This window comes from Anolis carolinensis, chromosome 1, assembly GCF_035594765.1.
Source record: "Anolis carolinensis isolate JA03-04 chromosome 1, rAnoCar3.1.pri, whole genome shotgun sequence".
NCBI lineage: Eukaryota > Metazoa > Chordata > Lepidosauria > Squamata > Dactyloidae > Anolis > Anolis carolinensis.
In genome coordinates, this window is record NC_085841.1 from 62622104 (window position 1) to 62648813 (window position 26710).

Genomic DNA, 26710 nt, shown 5'->3' on the forward strand with positions numbered 1-26710 from the left:
TCTCTATACAGGTTGAATATCACTTATCTGAAATGCTTGGGACTAGAACTGTTTTGGATTTCAGATTTTGGTCCAACTATGAAATACCTGTATTTGCATATAAGTGCAGGATGGGATACTAGAGGTTGATAAGTCACTTTCAATTAGCTTTCAATAAAAACAGACATTCAAAGCTATTTAAAGCACACTTAAGTGCAAACTGGCATACAAATGGCATGATGAAGGTCTACATAATTTTGCTAAACTCTACATATGATTCAACCATGCAATTCACTGCTTGGCAGGTTGCCTGAAGTAAATAATCACTGCCCTTGGGCAAGCAACTGCTTTCCATCTCTCTCTGCTCATATTGTTCTTCCAGAAATAATGTTAAAAATTAGTATACCAAACAGCTGTATATATAATCAATGTATCATATATACAATGTGTAAGATGTTTAATAAACAAAATGTAAACACTGAAACATAAACACAAATCAATTGAAAATACATTAATAGAAAACATATTTTAAAAGAAACAAGGCACAGTTTCACTAAAAGCATGAAGAAAACAGAAGACTTTCCATTGCTAATTAAAGGTGAAAGTGACAATGAACCGTTATTAATGAATAAGTTCCAAATGTAACCATACCCTATACAGTTCAGACAATAAAGTGGCAACATAATGTTTAACTTTCTCCACAATTTGTGTAATATGCATTTCCCTAAAAGTAAAACAAATAAATCATCCCTTGAAAGCCATCTTCAGAAGGGATGACAACAACAATCAAGCCTTTTCGCAAACAAATACGGCTAGTCCCGAAGTTATGAACAAGTTAGGTGCAGTAGGTTTGATCTCAATCTGAATTTGAATGTAAGTCGGAACTAGTCAATTTTTTAAGTGTTACTCCAGCCAAAAGCATATCTTTTTTTAGCTTTAGATAGCATAACATTAAAGGGTAAAGGTTTCCCCTGACGTTAAGTCCAGTCATGTCTGACTCTGGGGGTTGGTGCTCTTCTCCATTTCTAAGCCGAAGAGCCGGCGTTGTCTGTAGACACCTCCAAGGTCATGTGGCCGGCATGACTGCATGGAGCACTGTTACCTTCCCGCCGGAGCCGTACCTATTGATCTACTCACATTGGCATGTTTTTGAACTGCTAGGTTGGCAGGAGCTGGAGCTAACACTGGCCGCTCATGCCGCTCCCAGGGCTTGAACCTGGGACCTTTTGGTCTGCAGCTCAGTGCTTTAATGCACTTTGCCACCGGGGCTCCTTAGATAGCATAGGGAAGGGTTAATACCTCTGTGGTGTTTGCTTTGCTGTCTGTGGCCCTGTTCAGAAGATTTTACCTCAGTTTTTGTCCCTGTGAGATTTGAAAGATGTGGCTTGTTGTGGAAAAAAGGATTGGTGATAAAACTTCAGGGAAGACACATTTTCCCCGTGATAAATTTCCAGGAGTGAATTTCCTTTCCTAGGGGTAGATTTCGCTCACTTCCTGTTGTCTCACCTCTGTTCTTAACTATGAGTCTTTTGTAAGTCAGATATTTATAACTTGAAGACTGCTTGTCAGTGTGTTACTTATGCAAACTGTCCTCCTAAACGTGGGATTTTGGAATAGCAAGACTGTTAAAATGAGCAATACATGGATACTAAGAGGAGCGAAGTAAGTAGTGGGGTTGTAGATGCAGAGGAGTTGTAGGTGAAGGAAATACCCATCTAGCCAGCCAGATTTTCTGAATCAAACCTGTAGATCAATGGGTTGATAGATATTGCAGCTAGATCCTCTTTATGTCTTAGCCTTTGGCTAAGAGCATGTGTATCTATGTTATGTTTTGGAATACAGCATATAGCTCTTTTGCTGCCAACAATAAACATGAGCTGCTTATTGATCTGAATAAGGAAAGGCTGCCAACTCTTGTATTCCACTGAGAAATGCCATTTACACCAGATACAAGTTAATTCTCATACATCTTAGCATTTATTTGTTTATGGGAAAAATGCTAATTCTAAGATGGAAAATTCACTTGATTGCTTTACCCATTTAGTTTAGGATAAAAATCCACAATCATGAAATCATATTACATCTTCCTATTCCATTAAAAAAATACCTGATACAGCAAGCATTTTGGCTTCAAGGAGAACTGGTAGCTGAGTCTCGATATCGCTCATTTTTCTTCTAAAAGTACTACAGAGCTTCTGACTGGTACATACCTAGATTGAAGCAGACAGCCATGATTTATATTTCATTCATGTAAAACTATAAGGAAATATAAAAGGCATTTCAAATTGTCTTGGTGTACAGACATGACACATCATTACACAACGAGACAACAAAGGGTAATAAAATGTGATGCTTGATGTTGATGCAAATTATTTGTCCCACAGGTTTGCCATTCAATCCATAGAAATAACAACTTTGTTAGAAATTGTCTAAATAAAGAAAATAAAACAAATGCAACAGAGGAACTGATAATACGAAACTACATTTCAGGCAAAAGGCCAAAGCTATAAAAAAGATTTCCAGTGTCAAAACTTAGTCAATATCTTGTTGACAGTAACTACTAAAGATCAAAATATATGATAATTGTTGTTGCATGATAGAATTAATTCAGATTAACAATCCAGATGTAGCTGCCAAATGGAACTAAAATAACATACTACTGCGAGACATGCTAGGCAATGCTAGGAGCTCAATACATACGGTATGATATGTCCATTTCATTTTCTCCTACAGCCATTTTTAAAAAATGATACATTCTGAATGTCACATTGAAACAAAATTGCCATATATTCTAAAGAATTTGGCAAATCTGACAGTTTTCTTTTCTTCTTTAAGGTGCATGTCTACACAGTAGAATTAATGACATTTGACATTACTTAAAGTGCCATGGGTCACTGCTATGGAATCAGGGATTTGTAGTGCTACAAGGTCTTTAGCATACTCTGCCAAAGAGTGCTGATTTTGCCATTTTATATATGGGACACCATTTTACCATACCATTTTATATAATGGGACTTGACCATTCAAGGATTTGGGAATCCATGGATGGTCAAGCATTCTTTAACTGTTTCTTTTAAAATGTCAGTCTTAGCCATGAGGGAAACCCACAGTTCCTTTGAAAAACAATTTCTGGTAGGTGTCTCTGTAGCATTGGAAAACTCTGAAGGATTAAAACTTCCAAGGGAAAATGGAAATGGAGCTTCATTTTGAAAAGAATCTGGGAAAGATAAGGGAAGGTCAGTTTTTAAGAGCAGTTCCAGGGTGTGCCCTTGAGGCCACCTAAAAGAGAGGAGCTGCTCTAGTAAGACATCTAAAAGAGGTGTGCTGCTATTATTAACCAATAATAATAACACAATAATTTGAAATGTCAACAACCTGCGAAATGGTTATAAAGAATTCTTCTGCTGAACAATGTTCCTAAATCGTTTCCTGTCCCTCTCCACCTTATAAGCACTACAAATCTCCTGCATATGTTCCAAACATCATGGAACAAAAGCATCTCAGTTATTGCAAGGGTTTGTTGGTTGCCTACTTGTTCTTACAGATTATTATAATCAAATATGATAGCAAAGGCCTGGAGCAGTAAGACTGTTAGATTCCTTGTCTACAGAAATTACTAAATTAGCAAAATAAACATCATGTAAAATATACTAAAGAGCACTCATGTGCAGCTGCTAAAAGTCAGAACCCATGAAATTCTTTGATATTGCCACTGCCACTGCTACTACTACTATTAGATTTTATTTTACATGGTTGTTATTTTTGACAGAGAAAGGAATAAAAGAGGCTATAGAAGCCCTGTAGCAATTTGCATCCCACAACCTCAGAAAAGGAAAGAGAAAGGCACTCACAACTAAAAGTGAAGTCAATCTCTTCTTTCAAGTTGGAATTAAACATGAATTTGAAGGAGGAGTGTGTTAAATTACTGCAAGAATACCAATTAGATTTGTAAGAGAAGGAAAACATTGTAAATAAACAAAGCTCTAGAGGAAAAAAATATATTTGTGGTCAATAAATCATGAGAGGTAAAATAAATATATTAAAAGACATAGAACATATGTAGGCCACATTTTATGTTAAACCAAATTGGCAGACTTCCAGGTACCTGAAATAATCGATTAGCATTTTAAAACACACAATAATCTATCTTGTTCTCTACTGCAGCTGTCAAAAATAATGAGGGATTGAGGGAATCCATCTCCAAAAAAAATTCAGGCTAGCATGTGATGACTTGATTTAGATGGAAATTAATCATATAGTGCTCTTGGACCAAGGCATTGACATCTCTAGCCCATCCTCTATTTGGATATCAGCCAGCATGTCAATGTCTTAAATCAAGAAACAGCTTTCTAAGATCTACAAAGATACTTGCAGGAACACCTCAGCAAGCAAAAGTCCAAAGTGGCAGATTAAAACCCGGAACTTCAATCAATGGCGTAGGGAACTGTTTCTTGATTTAAGTCATTGGCATGTTAACACATATAGCAAGTATTTGGGCAGAGCCAGCCATCTTTTTTGTTATTCTGTTCTCTGAAGTATCATGTACATTGATTGTATCATATAATAAAATCATCATCTTCGTCGTCACCTGGATTAATACAGTATTACATCCATGTTCCCATAATCACTGAATATTACTGTATTATTACAATTCTAGGATGCACTTTTTTCCTATATAAATATCCCTAAAAATGAGGTGTGCATTAGAATCGCAGGTGTATCTTATGAATTTTTGTTGGTGGCATTGATACTGAAATTAGGGTGCATCTTACGATCGATTCAAGCCTTTTTCCTTACAGTGATGCAACAAATACCTCACTTTTTTTTAATATATAGCAAAAAAAGTAATTAAGGCGCACTTACTTTGGCAACAGTATCTTTAATAGACATATTGAGCAACGTTTCCTTTTCTTGAAGCCTAAAAAGATGAAATTAAATATTGAAACATTTGCATGATCTGATCAGTCTGTTAAGCAATACAGAAACCAAAATAGATATTCACAGAATCTCAAAAACATAGTGTTGGAAGAGACCACAAAGAGTATATCCCACCAAGGTGTCCTCAGGGGTCAATGCAATCTTTCATCCCACAACAGTTCCCACCATTAGAACAGATCATATTTGAAAATAGGTACAGTTATATTTCAGGCTTAATCTTCTTCCACCCATTTAAGCTTTAAAAACCTAAATGGGTGGAGGCTCACTTCTTTCAAGAAGGGTGTGTGTTCACTCTGGAGTTTTAAAACTCTTTCGTTCATTATAATGATTGCTTTACTCTTTTTAGTGATATTGGTAGCTACACTGACTCCTATTTTAATAGAAAGGAACAATAAAATACAAAGGAAGAGGGGAAAGGAAACGACACCTCTGCAAATCATGGGAATATTCATTCCTATCCCTCCCACCAGACTTGTTCCTAGAAGAAGGGCAACAGAAACTGCAGCATCCCACTTCAATTTAAAGTGCCAGGGAAAGAAACGGGAAGTAAAGTACAGTGGGACCTCAATGTAAGAGTATCCCAACTTAAGAGCATTTTGAGTTAAGATCTGTTGCTCGGCCCAATTTTGCTTTGATATATGAGTAGCTTTTTGAGATAAGAGCTAGCGCCAGAGGGAGAACTAGCGCAAGAGTACAGGGTTTTAGGGCTTCAAGGGAGCTCCTCTGTACTTCATGCCTCTGTGCTTCGTGCTCTTGTCTGCTTTGGAAGATTGCTGTCCGCTTTGCTCTTATCCACTTTGAGGAACTTTGGGTTAGTTGATTTTGTATGGTTTATATTCCTGGTATGTTTAGCAAAAGGGAGAGAGAGAGAGAAAGAGAGGGAGGGAAGAGGTGTTGCCTTGCTGTTAAACTGGCCAAAACGCATTTTGTTGCCTCAAATGTGCTTCCTTGCCACAACTTTGTGCTTCTACCATTTTAAAGTTGATAGTTCTTTTTATTGTTCCATGTGAATGTGCATTTATACATTATGTGTTATTTATAAAGAAAATTTTCTTTTTTAAAAACACAAAAAATGAGGAAGGGGGAGGCTCAGGGGGCCGGAATGGATTAATAGCATTTCAATGGGGAATTTTGCTTTGAGATAAGAGCAATTTCAGTTAAGAGCTCAGTCGCAGAATGAATTAAACTCTTATTTCAAAGTATTGCTGTAAAGCAAAAGCTGGAAAATGCAAATAATCCGTCCTCTGCCACTAGAAGAACTGCAACGTAGACCATGAGTAAACAATGATGGCAGCGAGATTATACTTCATTTGTTCTAGAAACTACAAAACATGACAGCATAAAGTTGCTTCCAAACACTTTCCAGAAGTGTTATTTGAGAAACTGTGACCTTCAAAACAGATCTAATCAAACTGGTTACAAAGAAAACAAGTGCAATACTCCAGGGGATTTTATCTGTCGAAGCTTACATCAATGTAAGACTCTATTAAATTCTGTTAAAAGTTTGATTTCCTTGCCCTTCAAACAAAGTCAGCACAATACAAATCAATCAACCAATCAATAACTCCTCAGCACTCTTACAGTTTATATTCTTGAGTATCTCCACATGTTTTTAACAAGCAGATGACCAGATGCTGGCTACTATTAAACTAAAGCAAAATCTGACATAATAATAATGGGATACTACTGTCTTAGCTAAACCAGCCAGGCAACATCCAAACCAAAGTGATTTTGAGGTGCTACTGCTTAGGGCTGGATGTTTGCAGTGCTCTTCCAAACACAGGACACCTTGAGAACTGGCAGATTTTTTGTGGAGGGGATTAGGAGTCCCCTTCGTTTTTGTTTTTTTGTTTTTGGGGGGTTTTTTTGCAACTACATACTGTACTTGTCCAACACAATCCCACAACTTGCAGGGCATTGCAGACAGCATTTCCAGATGCTGAAACCTTCAACCACTGTCTGTTGAAAATATAGGCTTCAGAAGTTACAATTCGTAATCAACAACTGTAAAAGTGAATTCTACATTTCACAAGTCTGGTTTATAATTTTGCAACTACCAAAGACAATGTTAGTCCATATTTGGTACTACCAAATGAATCTTTTTTAGACCAAACACAATACTTCTGCAACAAAGTTAATATAGGGATAGAGAAGCATCAGACTCTAAAACAATCTATATATATAAAAGAGTGATGGCATCACGGCGATGGACAAAACAACAAATCTACAGCCCCCCCAAACTCGAAAATTGGCAACGCAATCCATCATCCCCGCCTCCAGTAAGATACAACACAAACAAACAAAAAACACAATCACAACACCAAAAAAACACAACAGGCGATGTGCGCATGCGCACAAACACAATCCTCCCAACTCTTCCCCCGCGTGCGCGTGCACACACAAAACCGTCCCCCCTCCCTCCCCCTCTATCGCCGCCTCCACCGCCGAAGCCAGGGACTCGCCAGGAGAAGGCACATCTCCGCCTCACGAGGCTGAGCTACCCATCCTCGAATCGGGAGTTCCACACCAAAACACCCGGAGGGCCTATGCTGGCCCGTCCCTGGCCTCACATCTCGCCTGGGAAACAAAAAGGGCCTCTTTCCCCCTCCCTCAGTACCTTCCCGGTGTTTCGCGCCAACAATGTTACCTCCGCTTGAGGCGCTTGGGAAAGCGAGTCCTGCCTCTCTCTGTGTGTGTGGAGGTTCCTTTCCCACCCCTTTTCCTTCCTCTCGGCCCTGCAGCGGCGGATGAGCGCCCCATCGCCCGCCTTCCCGGCCCCGTTCTCCCCCTCCTCCTCCTCGCCGCTGCTCAGGCCTCCTCCTATCCTCCTCCGCGGGAAGAACATGGAGGCCGGCACCGGGAAGCGCGAGGCGGGGAGGAAGCCGCTACGCCCCGGGCCTGCGCCTCCACCGGAGCCCGCTCTTCCCTGGCCTACCAGGCCTGCCAACCCACCACCACACCGGCGCCGCCTTCGGTAGGAGAGGGAGGGCCGGGATGGAGGGGCAAAGGAGAAGGGCAGACCTTACCCCACCACGCCTCCCGCCTGGCCCCTGAGCAGGTACAGAGCGCCTTCTTCTCCTCTTCTCTTATTTATTTACCCTTTTCCAGTGCCCGGGGATGACGCAAACGCCTTCCTTACAAAATTATAAATATACAGTAGAATCTCACTTATCCAACATAAACATCCCTGGACAACATTGCATAACTGAATCTCTTGGATAATAAGAACAGATTCAGGAAAACCCAATTAAACATCAAATTAGGTAATCGTTATACAAATTAGCCACCAAAACATCATGTTATACAACAAATTTGACAGAAAAAGTATCACAATTTAAAACACTGACTACAAAAAAATTGACTACTAAAACGCACACTACGTTGGATAATACAGAACATTGGATTACCAAATGTTAGATAACTGAGATTCTACTGTAAGATGAAATAATTACTGTGGTACAATAACACACAACAATACAATCTCTAAAATCAGAACACTAAATAAAGAACAACACTCTGAAAATAGGGGAATTCCACACAGAAAACAATCAGGGCCAGCTAACACCTACCAACAAAGGATTCCCATCATCAAAGTCTGGCCAATTCTCTGTTTTCTCAGGGCCACAGACAGTAGAAGCATATAAAATATCGCAAACAACACCACTCTGAAAACAAGGTAATTCCAGACAGGAAACAATCAGGGCCAGCTAACACCTCCCAACAAAAAAATCACTCAGGGAGTAAACAGCTAGGCTTTAAATCTGCAAGGCCATTACATCCTAATCATTTTTCCTAATTGCAGCATTCATACTTGCCTCCAACAGACAAAAAAAACCAATCAGAAATATTGTATATTCACAACCTTTAGGAAATAATGTCCCCTGATGGCACAGCATGTTAAAGTGCTGAGCTGCTGAACTTCTGGACCAAAGGTTTGAATTGGGGGAACTGACAGAGCCCCCACTGTTAGCCCCAGCTTCTGCCAACCCAGAAGTTCAAAAACATGTAAATGTGAGTGCATCAATAGGTACTGCTCCGGTGGGAAGGTAACGCTGCTCCATGCAGTCATCCCACATGACCTTGGAGGAGTCTACAGACAACGATGGCTCTTCGGCTTAGAAATGGAGATGAGCACCAACCCCCAGAATCAGACACGACTGGACTTAACGTCAGGGGAAAACGTTTACCCTTTACCTTAACTACCACCAATTCCTCAATACTTTATTTCCCATACCACCAGACTTCGCCACAGCAACGCGTGGCCGGGCACAGCTAGTCTATATATATATAAATGTAATGTGCATTTTATTATGGAGTAAACAACAAAACCACTGAAACAAATCACACCAAATTTGGCCACAAAAGACATAGTCATCCAAAATATGTCTTTCAAAAAAAAAACCCTAGAAAAATAAAGTCTAAATTAGAGGAAGAGGAAGAACTGTTTTTTCCCCTTGCTGCCAGTTAGAAGAGTAAGCTTTGCCCACTTCGTCTCCTAGCAACCCACTCAGCCAGAATGGCACCCAGGACCTCTTCACTCAGGCCTCTTTCACACTGCCTATAAAATACAGATTATCTGATTTGAACTGGATTATATGGCAGTGTAGACTCAAGACCCTTCCATACACCTATCTAACTCACAATGCCACGGCAGGATAATCCACGGTATCTGCTTTGAACTGGATTATCTTGAGTCCACACTGCCATATAATCCAGTTCAGTGTGGATTTTATACAGCTTTGTAGAAGGGGCCGCAAATAATTCAGTTCTAAGCAGATAATATAAGATTATAAATATAATATCTAAAATTCCTGTGGTATAATAATACAGAACAATATAATCTCTAAAATCAGGATAGTAAATAAAGAGCAACACTCTGAAAACAGGGGAATTCCAGAAAGGAAACAACCAGGGCCAGCTAACACCCCCCAACAAAGGATTCCCCCAGGCAGGAAGCAGCCAGGCTTTGAAGCTGCAAGGCAATTAAATGCTAATCAAGGTGATTAACTGCAGCATTCATACTTGCCACACTGAGACTATTCATTGCTATTCAACCTGGCCAACCAAGAATTCCACAAGGTAAAAAGCAGCCAGGTTTGCAGCAAGGCTATTCAATGCTATTCAGCCTGGCCAACCAAGATTTCCCCTAGATAGAAAACCCTCAGGTTTTGAAGCCACGAGGCTACTCCATCCCATTCAACCTGCACAAGGAAGGATGCCCCTATATAGAAAGTGGCCAGGCTTTGAAGCAGTGAGGCTATTTGGTGCAATTCAAATTAGCCAAAAAAAACCATTTCCCTAAAACGCAAGTACCCAGCCTTCCAAGTAGCAAACCTATTCCATTCTATTCCAGCTCACCAAACAAGGATTTGCATAAGAAGAAAACGGCCAGGCTTTGAGGCTGCAAGGCTATTCACTGCTATTCCACCTAGTCAACAAATGATTCCCATAAGCCACAGCAATGTGTGGCCAGGCACAGCTAGTATAGTTATATTTTCTCTGTATGCTTCTTTAGAACACAAGAAAAAATAATTTGGAAACAAAGAAAATAAATCAGTTTATTTCTTTACAAATATATTTCAAGCTACCATCCAGTAATAAGTACCTTTTTATAGATTCTGGAAAATCCAAGCTATGAGGAATTTTACACGATGCCTCTGAAGTATCAGCCAAGTCTTTACATATTGCTTGTAGTTCTCTTGGAGACACCCAGCTAAGCAAGGCAGGCAGCTCACAATCCTGTGCCTGGAGGAACTGATCTTGCACATGAATTTCTCTCCTTAATTGTTGGTCTTTAGCTTCTAGCACAACCAGTCTTGCTCTAAGAACTTCGATTTCCCTCTGCCAAAGTGGGAGCAGAACATATTGTTTAAACGTGATTTTAAAAAACAGAAAACAATAACTGATACAAAATGACCAAGATCCAGAGAAATCCGTCTTCTTCATATACATGAATATGCATTTGAATCACTTCCATGAGCTGGAAAGGACTTGTTGCACTGAAATGGGGGCCAGACATGCTATGGATTACATGGGATGGCCATAATTTTACTATGAATACACCTATCATTTAGCTACATTTACATATAATTTATTTCTAGTAAACAATGTGTGGGAAAAGAAAGGTAGAGGGGACACTAGGCCTCCAGGTTTTCAAACCAACAAATACTTAAACAGGCCATTAACAAATAGGTGTCTGACAAGCATTGGGAAAGACTTATCATATTTGCCAAACCATTGGACTAGTTCAAATGGCAGGTCCCCCCTTCCTCCAACTATCTAGTAATCCCAGGGCTTCCCCCTTCCCAATTTGACTTGTGTCCAATGTCTAATTTACCCTTCCATACCTGCCACAGGAAAGGGTAATTCCCACATAATGCCCCTTCCACCCACAACATGCCATTTGAATGTAGTCTTCCAAGACTTCACAAAAGATTCAGTGTAAAAATAGATTTCATTCTGAAGTCTCATAATGGCATGACCATCATGGGACTCTTCCCAGGTCTACCCTTAGAAGCCGTTGGCATGGCTGGAAACACAGTATCAGCCCCAGGAAGCTTGGCACAACATGCTCCTACAAAGGTGCCGAGAGTAAACCTACCACTGAATTCTGGAAGAGATTTTTATGTGATTAAATTAGTTAGGATCTGTGCCAATGTGTTTAAAAATGGAAACTATCATACGTATTCAAACTTGCAGAGGGGAAAATGAAGCAATGGCAACAGCAAGATGAAAAGGGCCATAGATGCAACAAGACCGAGAGCCCTTCCACACAGCCATATAACTCAAAATATCAAGGTAGATAATCCACAATATCTGCTTTGAACTGGATTGTCTGAGTCCATATAATTCAGTTCAATGTGGATTTTACACAACTGTGTGGAAGGAGCCTGAGAAAATGGTGGCAACAGTGACAAAGGGAGATGGCTTATCACCTTGAACCACCTTATTCCAAATGCCTTGCTGCTAATATAGAAGAGGTCAGAGCTATAACCTCTGCCCTAGAAATGAGGTATTCTCTCCTTGGCACTGTTGCTACTACCACCTCTGTGTGCAGCTAAGCATGGGAAAAGTGGAACTGCCCACACTGTCATCTCTTCGTGTAATAGTACACACGTTTCTGAATACTTGCCAAAGATGAACAACTAATTTAGACAAACATATTTTTCTGAAATAACTGATTTAAGGAATTCCATTTATACTGACATTGCCTCAAAGATGTGTTAATTGTCATACAGTTCCTCCTACCTTAAAATTCATCAGCAAGAGAACAGTGCCCAAAGGGATAAAAAAGGTAATCAGGACAACATAAGGTTTGATAATTTGAGTATAAATTCAAGCTTGTCATACAGAAAATTTGTTCTTTGTACTATCAATTTGGGAACACTATTAGAAATTCAGTAGTTTCAGTTAACAAAGGATACATCTCCAAACTGTACTGTATTCATTAATGAAAGAATGAGAGAGGCAAAGAAAAGGGTGATTTCATGTCACTTTTTTCATATCAAACTCTAATGCAATTGAAAAGCACAATTTAAATGTGCTTTTCATTTCCGCAGTAAAATAATTTTACAGCAATTACATTTCAGCTGTGGAAAAAAATCCAACAGTTTGAACCTTTAGGAGGGGGTAGGAATGGGGAATCTTCAATCCTTTATATGTTTTGAATTTTGTGTGCTACTGTCCCTCATCATTAGACACAGTAGATAGCTATTGGGAGTTGCAGGAAGTATTGGAAGTTAAGAGGTAGTCTTCCCCCACCTCTTATTCCTATTTTAGAAATAATTTCTTTGTAAATTCAGCTTCATACCCTGGTTAATGGTAAACCCTGGTTATTGTTAATCAAGGTCAAGGCTAGCCCCTGTGGTTTAATAATGATTAAGGGGGGGATTATTTTCTTTCCCCTAATAGCAGAGGCAGTCATTGGCACTCTGAACCCATTCTATGAAACAGTGCTAATTCATATTAGAAATGAGAAAGACTACATAATTCCCAATCCTTTATCCATGGCAGAGCAACAGAGCCCAATACATCTACACTGGCCCATGGACAGTCTACTGCTTTGGTAATTTCTTGCAGCTTGGTTACCTTTCATCAAAACATAAAGAAAAACAATTTTATTTCCAATCAAAAACATGTATCTTTCAAAAAATTGCTTGCAGTTTACTTTTAGTAATTATTACTGAAAATGTACTAGAAGGAAAAACAACTCAAGTTGTTAAATCCTTAGTAAACATAGTGCTGGCAACACTGGCAAAAACCACTGTGCGTGTCGGACATTTACATAATGATCTTAAAAGAACTTTTTAAAATTTCTTGGCAAATAAAACTAACAACTTTTGCCAGCCCAGAGATCAAATATGAAAAATAGTCAGGAAAGGTAACACTGTGTATTCACAGAAACCTAATCCTTTAATCCTTTCACCTCTGTCCTAAGAGCTACATGACTCCCGTGTGGTCATAACTCTCTATTACTTTTATAGAGTATCTACAGTCAAAAGTCTAATTATCATATAGCAGTGAATTCTCTTGACTCAACCAGACACTTGGTTACTTCTACATAAGCGTCTCTGCAACATTATTACCCACTTGTGTATCATGTTTCCTACCTGTATCCACTCCTTTTCTTCAAGCAACTGATCTCGTTTTGTGACTGAAGCCAGTGTTTTTTCATGGTAAGGAAGACTTAAAACCTTCTGTTGATTTTTCAGGAAAAGTTGGCTTTCTTCTTCATGACACCTTTCAAAAACACCAAACAATGTACAGTATATATTGAAATTTTGTTACCTTAACAGAGTATATCCTAAGTATTTCTTTGTACTCCTACAGTCTTTGCCACCTAAACATATTTGTTACTGTGGCTGGAGGAAAATCAGTAAAAGCAACTTATCACTATTGAGGATTAGAATCCCATTCCAGTGTTTGTGCTTATCCATTTCACTGCATGCAATGTAACATAGCAGAATGCTATATTGGAAGGCATGGAAGGCTGGTTTGTCTTGCAATAAAGACTCTTGAAACAATATGAGTGCAAAGCTTCTACTCTGGTGGCTTTGTTGAAATCTGTGGTTTTTATGAAACCACAGCATGCTCACCTTTTTAATGGAAAAAGACCATCCTGCCACTATTTACGAATACAGGAGAAGACAGGCTGGATCAGAATAGCATGCCACTCTGGCACACTATTTCCCATGGCACTCTCCTTCTTTTGTTCAGAAGCTAAAGACAAATTCATTATGATGTGTGTGATGTTAACATGTTAACAAGGCAAGCATGGGGTCTATCAGAAAATAAAGGGCAACTAATGATTTTTCCCCATGTTTGCCTTGTTAGCATACAACACACACATTGTGGTGAGATGTTTTCTCAGGTATTGACAAGCCTCAACAATGTTGTTGTTGTTGTTGTTGTTGTTGTTGTTGTTGCTTTAGTTTTGATGTGGAGCCCAAATGGGTTGCTGTGAGTTTTCCGGGCTGTATGGTCATGTTCCAGAAGCATTCTCTCCTGATGTTTCATCCATATCTATGGCAGGCATCCTCAGAGGTTGTGAGGCCAATTGGAACCTAGGCAAGTGGGGTTTATATATCTGTGAGATGCCCAGAGTGGGAGAAAGGACTGCCTCAAACAGACAAGAGTTTTTTCTCCCACTATGGACATTCTACAGATATATAAACCCCACTTGTCTAATTTCCAATATACCTCACAACCTCTTAGGATGCCTGCCATAGATGTCGGTGAAACATCAGGAGAGAATGCGTTTTCCTGCTTCTTGCAGGGGGTTGGACTGGATGGCCCGTGAGGTCTCTTCCAACTCTATGATTCTATTATTCTATGAAGTGACTGGCTTGACCTTGAAGGAATTGGGGGCGGTGACAGCCGACAGAAAGCTCTGGCGTGGACTGATCCATGAGGTCACGAAGAGTTGGAAACGACTGCGTGAATGAAGAAGAAGATGAATCCTTCTGGATCATGGCCATATAGCCCGGAAAACTCACAGCAACCCAGTGATTCTGGCCATAAAAGTCTTCGACGATACATAGAGCCCAAGTGTTTGAGGGGTATTTGAAGGATCGGGGGGGGGGGGGGCACAGGCCTATTCTAGAGGATGGTATGTTATTTGCACCTGGGTTTCTTTCGTTTCTCTTAGAATACAGCTAGAATTCATTCCAGTCACTGTTTCAAAGTTCAGCCCTATGCCTACCAAAGTCATTTATGAAAGTTATATGGAATTTGATTGGTTTGGAAATAAGCCTTGAAATCACAGTTTCCAGGAGTACGAATGCTTGCCAGGCTGAAAGAATATGAAAACATGAAGAATTAAGCAGGGACATGGGCAAAGTTGTTATTCCTTGCCTTTCTTGTTGAAACTATTAGTCTTACTAAATGAGAATGGAAAAACTCATGTTGAGCTGGAAGGCAAGGGAATCGAACATATACACGGAGAGAGAGAAATCCAGTCTAGTGATATGTATTGTATTCATTCTACAAAGTGGAAAATCATTAATTAGACACAGCAAATAAAGAAAGAAAAACCTGAGAGATTTTCTGTAACAATCTAAGGTTACAGACAATTAATTTGGCACTCCCAAATATGCTAACTAATTACATGATAGGACAATCAAACAATGGCAGAGCAAGCTGGATATGCTGGAAATGGAGCACAAGTGACATTCTCTCGTCCAGTGGTTCTCAACCTGGGGTACCCAAATATTTTTGGCCTACAACTCCCAGAAATCCCAGCCAGTTTACCAGCTGATAGGATTTCTGGGAGTTGAAAGCCAAAAACTTCTGGGACCCCAGGTTGAGAACCACTGCTCTAATCTATGGCAGCTGGAATCATGTGGGCTTCCCGTCATCCATCCTGCCCTGCTATTGTACTATTGGCCAGGCAGCCAGATCTTTACAACATTCCCTGAGCCCATGGATGCCAAATACACTTGAATTTCCCCTCCCCTGATGAATAAGTCCAATAGTAGCCAGAGTCCTCCCACGCTTCCTTTCCCCCATCACATTTCAGATTATGGTGGAGCAACAGCTACTTGAGAATTACTGGATATTATAACTAACCTAATTTCCTCAAAGGCAAAAGTGGAGGCAGCCAAAAAAAATGTTTTTGGATTCTTTCCTATTTTGTATTCCAGGAGAAAGGAGAGTCGGCCTATATTTTTATTGCCAAATTGCAATTGGCAGCTAAGAGGATAAGCAGCCTGCTTGAACTGGCACAAAAAGCTAGGGGTCTGTAGGACTCTGGTTCTTCAGTTACAAGTAGTGCACTTGGCGCAGAAGCAGCTATATGAATCATAAGAGTTTTCCTGTTGAGTTTACTTATAGTGCCCATCAAACATACTCACCACTTTTCTGGTTTCTCTACCAACAAACCAAAGAAGAAGAAATCCAGATTTATTTATTTTTATTCGTGTCTCTGGTTTGTTCTAAGTAAAGCAATCCAGAAAGGAACTGCATTGGTATTTAGCCAACACACTGAGCAAACTATGGATTATTGTTTTTCAAGGCTCCCACTCTGAGCAAAAACCAAGCCAAAGCTCATAATGGACATGGCAGAATTCTCACGGACCTTTGGGTTGATGTGCTATCTGAGCCAGCTCTGTAGCCTCCATTCTGCACTACAGGGTTTCTAGTTCACAATTCAACCTATTAACCACATTGCATTGCTTTATTAGGTAGGTGTAAACATTCCTTGCTTTATTAGGTAGGTGTAAACAATGCAAGTCAGGGTGTATTAATTTCAATTGGGTTACATTCCATACTCATAAATTCAGCAGCTCCCAACACTCACCTAGGAACATCTCTATTCAATGTTATTTGAACTTGTGTCTTGAATCTATCCAAAAAGCTGCAAATTGAAGGATGTCGTGAAGGAAGCTGAAATTTTAAAGAACATTTCTCTTTCTCAAACTCTTCAATTTTTCTTCTAAATGTATCAGCTATAGAGAAAAAAAAGGAGAACACATTATTAAATGATCCAATGATGGACTTTGTCTAGAAAGAAAGTTTTATTTTCAAATTAAAAAAAAGCACTGAGTTGCTGAACTTGCAGACCGAAAGGTCCCAGGTTCAAATCCGGGAGCAGAGTGAGCGCCCGCTGTTAGCTCCAGCTTCTGCCAACCTAGCAGTTCGAAAACATGCAAATGTGAGTAGATCAAAAGGTAACGGCGTTCCATGCAGTCATGCTGGCCACATGGCCTTGGAGATGTCTACGGACAATGCCAGCTCTTCGGCTTAGAAATGGAAATGAGCACCAACCTCCAGAGTCGGACATGACTGGACTTAACGTCAGGGGAAACCTTTAACTTTTTAAATAGTTTAAAATACAACCAAAATACATCAGAGTGAAACTATTTAATACTGAAAATATATGTATAAAATGACCAATGGCTAGATGTTCTTTGAAACTCTTGTTAGTATTGAAAGTTGCAATACTAATTTTGAAACATGGGAAGGATTTGCAATGTAACAAGAAGTCTTTGTTTCACAGATTTCAATAAACCAACCTAGGGCCAAATTAGACATGTCATTAAAGATGTGACTGGCCCTTCCCTGCTTGGTTATTCTTAACTAAATAGCCAACAGGGAATCAGGAGTTCAATGTGGGGTAATACAGATTTTGGTATCCCCCAGATCTTGGGAGTTGTTCTTGTTGTGGGCCTTCAAGTCATTTCTGACTTAGAGCAGCCCTAAAGCAAAGCTAATGTGAGGTTTTCTGTGGCTTAGAGTGTGTGACCCACTCTAAGCCACTGATCTCCAGAGTCACAGCCCTTTGCAGATTACACTGAATAATTATACAATTTTTTGCTACTCTTAAACATAGTTTTAACACTTTGCCTCTGCCATAGTAGTGATCATAAGCAATAAACCCTACAACTGCTATGTGTTTGAGAAAGGAAAGCTGCCAGTGACACTTAACCTTCCCCCCCTCCAGCCCCCTGCCCGAAAATACAGGCAGCCCTCCACATTTGCTGGACTAAGGGACACAGAACCCCCTGAAAGTGAAAAACCATCAATAAAAACATTTCATTTTTTACCTGAGAGAACACCTCTCTAGGAATTTCTAGGTCTTCCAGCATGACTGTATGGTCAACTTCCATTAGAAGCTGACTACAGAATTGTTATGAATGATCCAGAGATTCCTAGAGATATGTTCTCTCCAGAAATCTCTAGGTCCTCTAGCATGACCAAAAGAAATCAACCATACTAGAAAATTTAAAAATTGCTAATGCAATTTATATTAACCAAATCATGAGTAATCAAATCCACAAACGTGAAAACTACAAATATGGAGGAACAACTGTAACCATAATGCTAACCTAATCTGTTCTAAAGAGTGACACAAGGACAAGACCCACATTTCACTTCTCTTTTGCCTCGTAAGGGTCCAAATAAGTGCGAGGGGGTTTATTTATTTTACTGAATTTCTATACTGCTCTCTCTCTCTCTCACCTTGAGAGGGACTCAGAGTGGTATACACATGGCAAAAATGCAATGCCGCCAATATACATACATATAAAAGCAATATATAACAAAGCTCCATCGTTGATGCTTTGCCATATTACATTGCACTTTATTCACCATTTTAGCTGTGAAACTACCTCTCCCCATTTTGAAATATTCTGCACTTTGCCCAGATCCGTGTATTAGTCTCCTGTTTTTAACATTTTATGCTGTATGTGGATTTTTATGACTGTTTTATTGATGCTGATGTTTTATTGTTGGGATATTTGTCTTATTGTCTTGCTGTTGTTATTATATTGTTGTGTCGGGCAAGGCCCCATGTAAGCCGCCCCGAGTCCCTTCGGGGAGATGGGGCGGGGTATAAAAATAAAGTTATTATTATTATTATTATTATTATTATTATTATTATTAATTAAAATCAATAATATATAAATATGAATTAAACCATTAAAACACTACATATAAAAACATTGTTACATAAAACATAGAGGATATTAACATTGCACCATTTTTAGTTTACACATCCTACCTCTTCCAGGTCTCAGTGATATCGCTTTGCCCAGGGGATTCCCAAACCCTAGGGCCAACGCTAGCAATGTGACACTCTTATTCCATCAGACAAAGGTTGTATAGAAATCACTAACTTTATAATTTTCCCGCTGCAGCTCTCACTCTGGCTGAAAAATGCATGGTTTTTAATATTGCAGCTAATGACTGTACTAGAAAGTTTTAAGAGTTTGGTCATTTGTACAACTGAACTCAACTATTCCATCAATTTGTCCTCTATAGTTATATCTCATGTGATCTGTTCTCTCCCCTGATCCTCTTCCAACTATGTCATCTCACTCAACTCTAAATTTCCCCTTTGAATACTTAGTATTCAAGCCTTTATCTCTTAGACTGAATTAACATTGAGAACTTAGATAAAAAAGCATACTTGAAAATGATATTCATGTTCTATTGCATATAGAAAGTGCCTATTTTTCTTAGTAACTGACACTTGAAAAAAGTTAGTGCCCTTTTTGTTCTTTTACAGAAGCTTTGTAATTTCATAGAGTGCATTTTAATATATTCCTTTCAAACTAAAGTAAAACTAGTTTCTCTTTTACTTTTTTCAGCAACAAAAGACCCTCAAATTCTTTTATCATTTATAACCATTATAACTCTCCTTTTTTCATTTCAATAATATGCTTATCAGCTCAGCTTTGCAGCTATGCTTGGAACAATTGTTACATTCTTTGGGGAAAATCTGGCCAGGTGCTTAAGGGGAAAAGAAAAGCCATCTGAACTACAGCTAATCTGAATAGGAAGGCATAGATTCAGAGAGCACTTTCATCAGAAGCAAGAAGTGACCCTAATTTTGAGAAGGGCACTGCAAAGGGAGAAAAAATCCATCCAAAATGAGAGGACCGAGATGGAAAAAGCATGCATGATTCTTTTGAAAAGCCGTTATACAGCTGTGAGGACTAGCAAATTTGATGCATCGGGACAACAGCCTCAGTTTAATCATCTGGGCTTTTAGGGAGTGTTCAGGCCAGATTTGTTCTTGGATCTTTTTCTTTTTCTTTTTAGCCATGGCCCATGCTATCTGCAGAACTTTTCTCAAGCACTTAAATAAAACCCAGTTCGTTCTTCCTTCCATATCACAACACCTTCATGTTTCTCTTATGGGGCCATGTTGAAGATCTCTAGATTCATCTGAAGTGTAGTAGTCAGCCCTTCACATTCTCTGGAGCAAGGGATGCAGGGCATTCTTGAAAGGGGAAATATCTCAAACATCATTTTTTTACTTGAGTGAACACCTCTCTAGGAATCCTTAGGTGCTCTAACATATCCTATGGTTAACCTGTAGTGTAAATTGAACATTAGGTTCTGCTGGAGGACCTAAAGATTCCTAGAGAGACCATATCAACCAAATCTGCAAATGATCAAATCTGCAAATGTCAACCCCGCAAATATGGAGGGCTGGACTTAAAACAACATTGTGCTGCTCCAGAACAGCTTGGGGTCAATCTGGATTTGAAATGCACTTGCTATAACTTGGAATGAATTTGGTCAATTTCCTTCTTTATTCAGTGCTCAGCTGAATCCTTTGTGCTGTCCTAGGACCAATATCTTTCCCCCTGTGAATTAGGAAAGCATTATCAGGGAAGACTTGTATATGCATTTTCTCAACCAATTGCCCTCAGCAGTTGAACCACTGCTTCTTTCTTTTAAAAAATGTTTATATATGTCCTACATGTTATCTAGTTTAGTCAAAGGAAAAGTTGTAATGAGACATCTGCTTCAGCTGTATTGTCCTTGCAGTTTGAAGGAGGCATGCTAGAGCTGAGCCACAGTACAATAAACTCTCCCTGCAAAGTCCTTGCAAACCTAAAGTTTAAAAAGGAAACAGTCAGAAATATAGAACATAGCATGAAACCTTCCCCTCTCTTCAAAATGGAATTTTTTTTGCCAAAGACGATGAAGCAATTTAACTGTCACAGTCATGGCATCACTACTAAGCATGTCTAGTCTTCCTACCTGTCTTAATTCAGATACTAACAGGGCATCCACAGAGTAAGAAGGTAGTTTTAATAGAAAGCTAAACTCATATGCGAGAAAGTTGTGACAAAGGTATCCTAGCTTTTTAAAATCAAAACCAGCACCTTCTATCATGCATGTAAACCAAGTGTGGGAGACGTGCAGGCCTTTAGAGAGTGTTGAACTGCAATTTCCAACATGTTGGAAATTACAGTCCAACCACTTTTGTAGGACATGATTCCTACCCATGACATAAATCACTCAAGCATCCACAGAATTTGCCAGAGAATATGAGTAATTTGCTGTGCATGACTCACACCTTATGACTCTGGATAGAACATATATGCCTGCTTTGGCCTGATGCCCTACGCTGTGTCAAACTACACCTTTAGTAATAATAATAATAATAATAATAATAATAATAATAATAATAATAATAATTCCAGCATATAGATCTCATTTGCTGTGTCATATTATGTCTTTGTGTCAATAATAATAATAATAATAATAATAATAATAATAATAATAGTGCAGTTTTCTGGCATTGTATATTTCTGCCGCTTCTGTGACTGTTCATTTGTATTTTGATTCTGTAGCCCACTTGTCGATGGATGTCCAGAATCAATAGCATCCACTGCAGTCCTTTTTATCCTGGGCGACAACTGAGCCAATATAGACTTCATTTTGGTTTGTTTCTCCATAGTGCTAATGGGTTAGGTGCTCTTAGTTCCACTCCTCAACTGAGACCTCTCTGGCTTGGTTGGACCTGCCGGTAGTTACACTACCGCCAGCACAGCTCTCAGCATCCTTGGAGCAGTTAAGCCCCCCCCCCACACACACACACACACACACACAAGGTGACATCCATTGAGGGGGATGGGCACAGGCAGTTCCTTGACAAAATTGAAGGAAAAGTTGATAAGGAGAAGACCTGGCTATGGCTCACCAATGAAACACTGAAGATGGAGACAGAAGGCCTGATTCCTGCAGCCCAGGAGCTAATCATCAGAACAAATGCAATTAAGGCCAAGATCAAAAAATCAGCTAATGACCCAAAATGCATCACAAACCTTCAAAAGTAGTGGAAAATGAGCATGCAAAAATACTGTGGGACTTTCAAATCCAGACTGACTAAGTTTTGGAACACAACACCAGACCTCACAGTTGTGGAGAAGAAAAAAGTTTGGATTATTGATGTACCATACCAGGTGACAGTTGAACTGGCAAAAAAACAACAGGAAAAACTCAGCCGTTATCAGGACCTCAAAATCGAACTGCAAAGGCTCTGGCAGAAACCAGTACAGGTGGTCCCGGTGGTAATTGGCACACTGGGTGCCATGCCAAAAGATCTCAGTTGGCATTTGGAAGCAATAAACATTGACAAAATCATGATCTATCAACTGCAAAAGGCCGCCTTACTGGGATCTGCACGCATCATCCAAAAATACATCACACAGTCCTAAACACTTGAGAAATATTCAACTTGTGATTAATGATACGAAATCCAGCATATATATCTCATTTGTTGTGTCACATACCCCTATAAAAGCTATACACCAAAATGTATCTCTATAAAATACATATTAAAATACATGGAATAGAGATTAAACAAAGGACATGCATTTAAAATTCATGCTTAAAGACTGTCTGGGGAGGCCTACTGATTGAGATAGGTCTTTACATGGTTTTTAAATTCCAACAGCTCATTTAGTTGTCAGAGTTCTTCCAGCAGGTCATTCCACAGACTTGGGGCAGCAGATGAAAAGGTCCTCTGAGTGGTGGTTGCCAATCAGGTCCTGGCTAGGTGGAGCAAATGCCCCTCAGAGGACCTCAATGTTCAGGACGGTATAACCATTATTACCAACCTACATGGCAAGCTTTGGCTTAACACATATGGCGGGCACTAAATTAAGGAAGGCTGAGGCAAGACACTGTCAAATATATTGTGAGAAGCTGATGCTCAGTTAAAAAGAAGAGAACAGCTAATTAAAATGTCTTGAAAAAGCATATTGAACAGCCATTTCTGCGCTATCATTCATTCTCTTGTAGTGACTGCTACATGGAAAGCTTGCCAAGTTAGTGCTGCAGGGTCCACATTTCAACACATATATCCTTTCAAACAATAAGCTTCTGTCAGGTTAGCATTCCATCAAATCTGTCAATTGCATCTTGTTTTTTGTGCTACAGGACAAGATGACACATAGCGTAAAGGTCAAGTGGAAAAATGTCCCTTCCACTACATCATCATCCTCAGTTGGTAAAGGTCATTCCTCCCAGTAGTTGCTGCTACAAAGAACAAAAAGCCTACATGATGAGGAAAGTCCTCAGTGCCTTTTCTCTCACCCAAATGTTTGTTCAGGCCCCAGTCAATACTTCCACTTCTTTTTCAAATAGTTAATGACATCACTACATTGGAATATCAGTGATTGCATCTAAGGAGTGTAATATTTCAACAAGCCCAATTTATACAATGCCAAAGGTTATGCCTATTTAATGATATCATAGATACACACTCAAACGTATTTCTAGAGACTAGGAGAACAATCTAATCCCAACACATGATAATATTCACACAGACTACATGAGTACATGAATGAACAACATAGAGACTGGGGTCACTAGCTCAGTAATTTCTGCATGTGCCACAAAGACCAACTTCTGATAACGAATGGCAGTAGGGGGTGTTTAATTTTCTTTCAACAACAGACCGTTTTTTCCAACAGGATGATAGAAAACTGATTTAAACAAAAGTGACATTCATGCTGCTATAATGTTTTTTTATCTGTTTTAAAGTAAGATCAAAGTAAGATTTACATTGACTATAATTCAGTTATTATTTAATACTCTTTAATCTTGATTTTGCATGATTTTAATATTATGGTATATCTTTTAGTGTATTCTCTTGTCTTTTTGTAAGCTGCCTTGAGTCTGGGAGAAAGGTGAGATACAAATACAATGACAGACAAATACCTGGCTCGTTTTTACTCATTTATTTTATATCCTTCCTGTTTCCTCAAACCAGAACTCATAGTAGCCTACAAAATTGAAACAGCTATTTTAAAAGCCACAGATATACTCAAGAAATATAAAGGATGTAGTCTTGAGATATATGTAACCTCAAGGATGTTATTACAGCCTCCAAGAACCTCCAAGCCTTCAGATACCCTACCCCCATCCTATGAAAAAATTAATTTGACATCTTAGATGCTCCTAAGTAGCTCTTGATTTTGACCTGGAAAAGGACAAAAGAAAGACTTTATTTTAGGCTGGGAGGATCTAGGGCAGTGGTTCTCAACCTGTGGGTCCCTGGGTGTTTTGGCCTACAACTCCCAGAAATCCTGATTAACCAGATGTTAGGATTTCTAGGAGTTAAAGGCCAAAACATCTGGAGACCCACAGGTTGAGAACCATTGATCTAGGGAATTTTAAAACCAGAAGTGAAATTCCTATCTTCTCTAATGTGAAAATGCACATTTTAACAACTAGGTACACAATTCACACTTGGTCCCTAGAAGATAAAACCAACACACAGCTTTATACAAGTTTCCCAGGTTTGGTGTTAGAGAAAGCCATGGCTTCTTGGTGAAATCTTGGCCTTACTCACCTCTTTTTCTTCTTTTCTTCTTTTTAAAAACATTTTACATGTTTTGCCTTTGCCATTTAGAATAAAGCATAGCTTCCCATTTTGCCTAAATATATGAAAATCCAGCTATTAACTGAAGCCAATCAGAGTTTCCCATTCAGGTAACATTTAAAGAACTATAGATTGTTCTGCCCAACAAAAGGAAGCACTGTATGTCCTCCTCTTGAATGAAGAGAAAAGTGCAAGGAAGCATGCAAACCTGGGGCTCACTATGATCGACTCTTGGGGTAGGAAACCAAAGTTTCACAATGTCTCAATAAAGTGCTTCCCAGTTAGTGGCACATCCATGTCAGTCGATGTGAATCACTTTAAGCATATAAGAAATTAGCTGCATAATAAATCCAAATCCAACGAATTACAAGAAAACGAAACCAAAAAACGGCAATGGGATTGACTAAACATGCATATGATTAAGCTGAAAACATTGATTCTAGCCATTCACTGCTCCTTTTAACTACTGCACCAAATGCAGAACTGTCCTTTGTTTTTACAGTGCCATAGTAAGTAGCTCTGAATCTGTTTTGTTCAGAAAGTTTGTATAAGATTACTACACACTCTGACAAAGCAATATGAACTTAATATGATTCAAATCCATGGAAGAAGTCTCAATCCCCATTCGTTTAACTGCATCAGACTGCGTTATATGGCAGTGTTGACTCATATAATCCAGTATAATGTAGTTATAGGGCAGTGTAGATGGGGTCTCAACTGACTGTAACAGAGGGGACTAGAAAAAACACTGCAGTTAAATTTGGCAGTACAGTGTTCCCTCACTTATCACGCAGGTTACGTTCCAGGACGTTATATTTGTGTTGTTTATAATATTATTTTATGATTTATACTATTATTTTAGAGTTTATTTAAAAACCACAAAACGATTAGTGCATGAAAAGCAAACCGCGAAGTAGTGAGGGAACACTGTACTGTCTTTAAATTATGGTTGCAAAGACAAACTATCCAGAAAGTATAGCAAGAATGCCTATGGTGATATGGTTTTGGTAGGAACAGATATTAGAAAAGTTACTTCATTGGTCTGCAATCCCCAGAATCCCCCAGCCAACCAGTGTGGTTGCTGACCAATGAAACTCCAAAGAGTATGTCCCAGGGTCAAGTCCCTCAGCAATGACAAATTCAAAATACAACAATCTTCACTTCCCAATCCCGAACCCCCTGTTCTGTAAAATATATTATTTCTTCTCACAATACATGAAATGCTAAGGATCTGCATGTTTGTGATCCTGTTCATATCAGATCTCCTAAACAATTGGAAGACATTGCCTGCTATCCCAGAACCACTTGCTATGGGCTTTATGAGGGGGGGGGGGGGGGAAGAGCCACAAATCTGAATTGATGCCTGTGAAGAGAACATTTTTCTATAAACTGAATCCAAGATAGTCATTAGTTGTGTATTACTCTGACAACTCTGTTTATCACTAGATCCAGTCAATTAAGCGTCCAAAGATTCTCACTCATGACAATACAGATGTCAGATTAGAAGCTATTAAAACTAGCAATCATTTGATGTCTTCTCCGATAACCTTGTGGATTGATTACCTTGATTTGGCAGAAGAAAAGCATTGCATCATCATTGCATTACTATCAACAAGATTAAAATATGTTTTCTGCCTCTATGGATGAAAATGGAATTTTCATGAGAAACACTCTGATTTTTAGACTCCTTTATGATTGCATTTGTAAAAATTTCCCTAGCAATATGGTAGTGGGCAGGGAGGGAGTTATATTAAGAGTATTGCCTTTACAGAAAACCACTATTTGTTATTCAAGCTTCATATTCTTATAACATAATTAAATAAAATACTTCTTCAAATAAAGAAAATTTCCCTTGGAGCAGCATTTTCCAATTTAGATATTCCAACCTGGCAACTATGAAACCTAATTAAACCTTTCACTTAACATTTCATAGTTGCTGAGTACAAAAGATTCCCAGTTAATGCAACAGTATTTCAGTTACTCATACCTGTTCAGATCTAGAAATCCAAATTGGCAAATGCGTTTTTATATACCCTTTTCAAAAAGAGAATGGCATGTGTGTACATATTACAGATACAAAAATGAATTGTAAATTTGTTTAAAAATGCCATTGGAAACCATTCATGAGAGATTTGTGGAAATTAAAAATTACAATTGTTATTCTTG

General features: G+C 39.0%; 1 protein-coding gene across 1 annotated transcript in view; it reads right to left on the reverse strand.

The window, feature by feature from the left end:
- disc1 (DISC1 scaffold protein) overlaps positions 1-26710 on the reverse strand; it is a 199347-nt gene that overhangs the window by 129697 nt on the left and 42940 nt on the right. Inside the window, exons 4-8 of the mRNA XM_008124945.3 lie at positions 16715-16862; positions 13527-13656; positions 10523-10758; positions 4843-4897; positions 2087-2189 (exon numbers count right to left, since the gene is read on the reverse strand). Coding sequence (XP_008123152.2) covers positions 2087-2189; positions 4843-4897; positions 10523-10758; positions 13527-13656; positions 16715-16862 — 672 coding nt within the window. The remainder of the gene's footprint in view (positions 1-2086; positions 2190-4842; positions 4898-10522; positions 10759-13526; positions 13657-16714; positions 16863-26710) is intronic.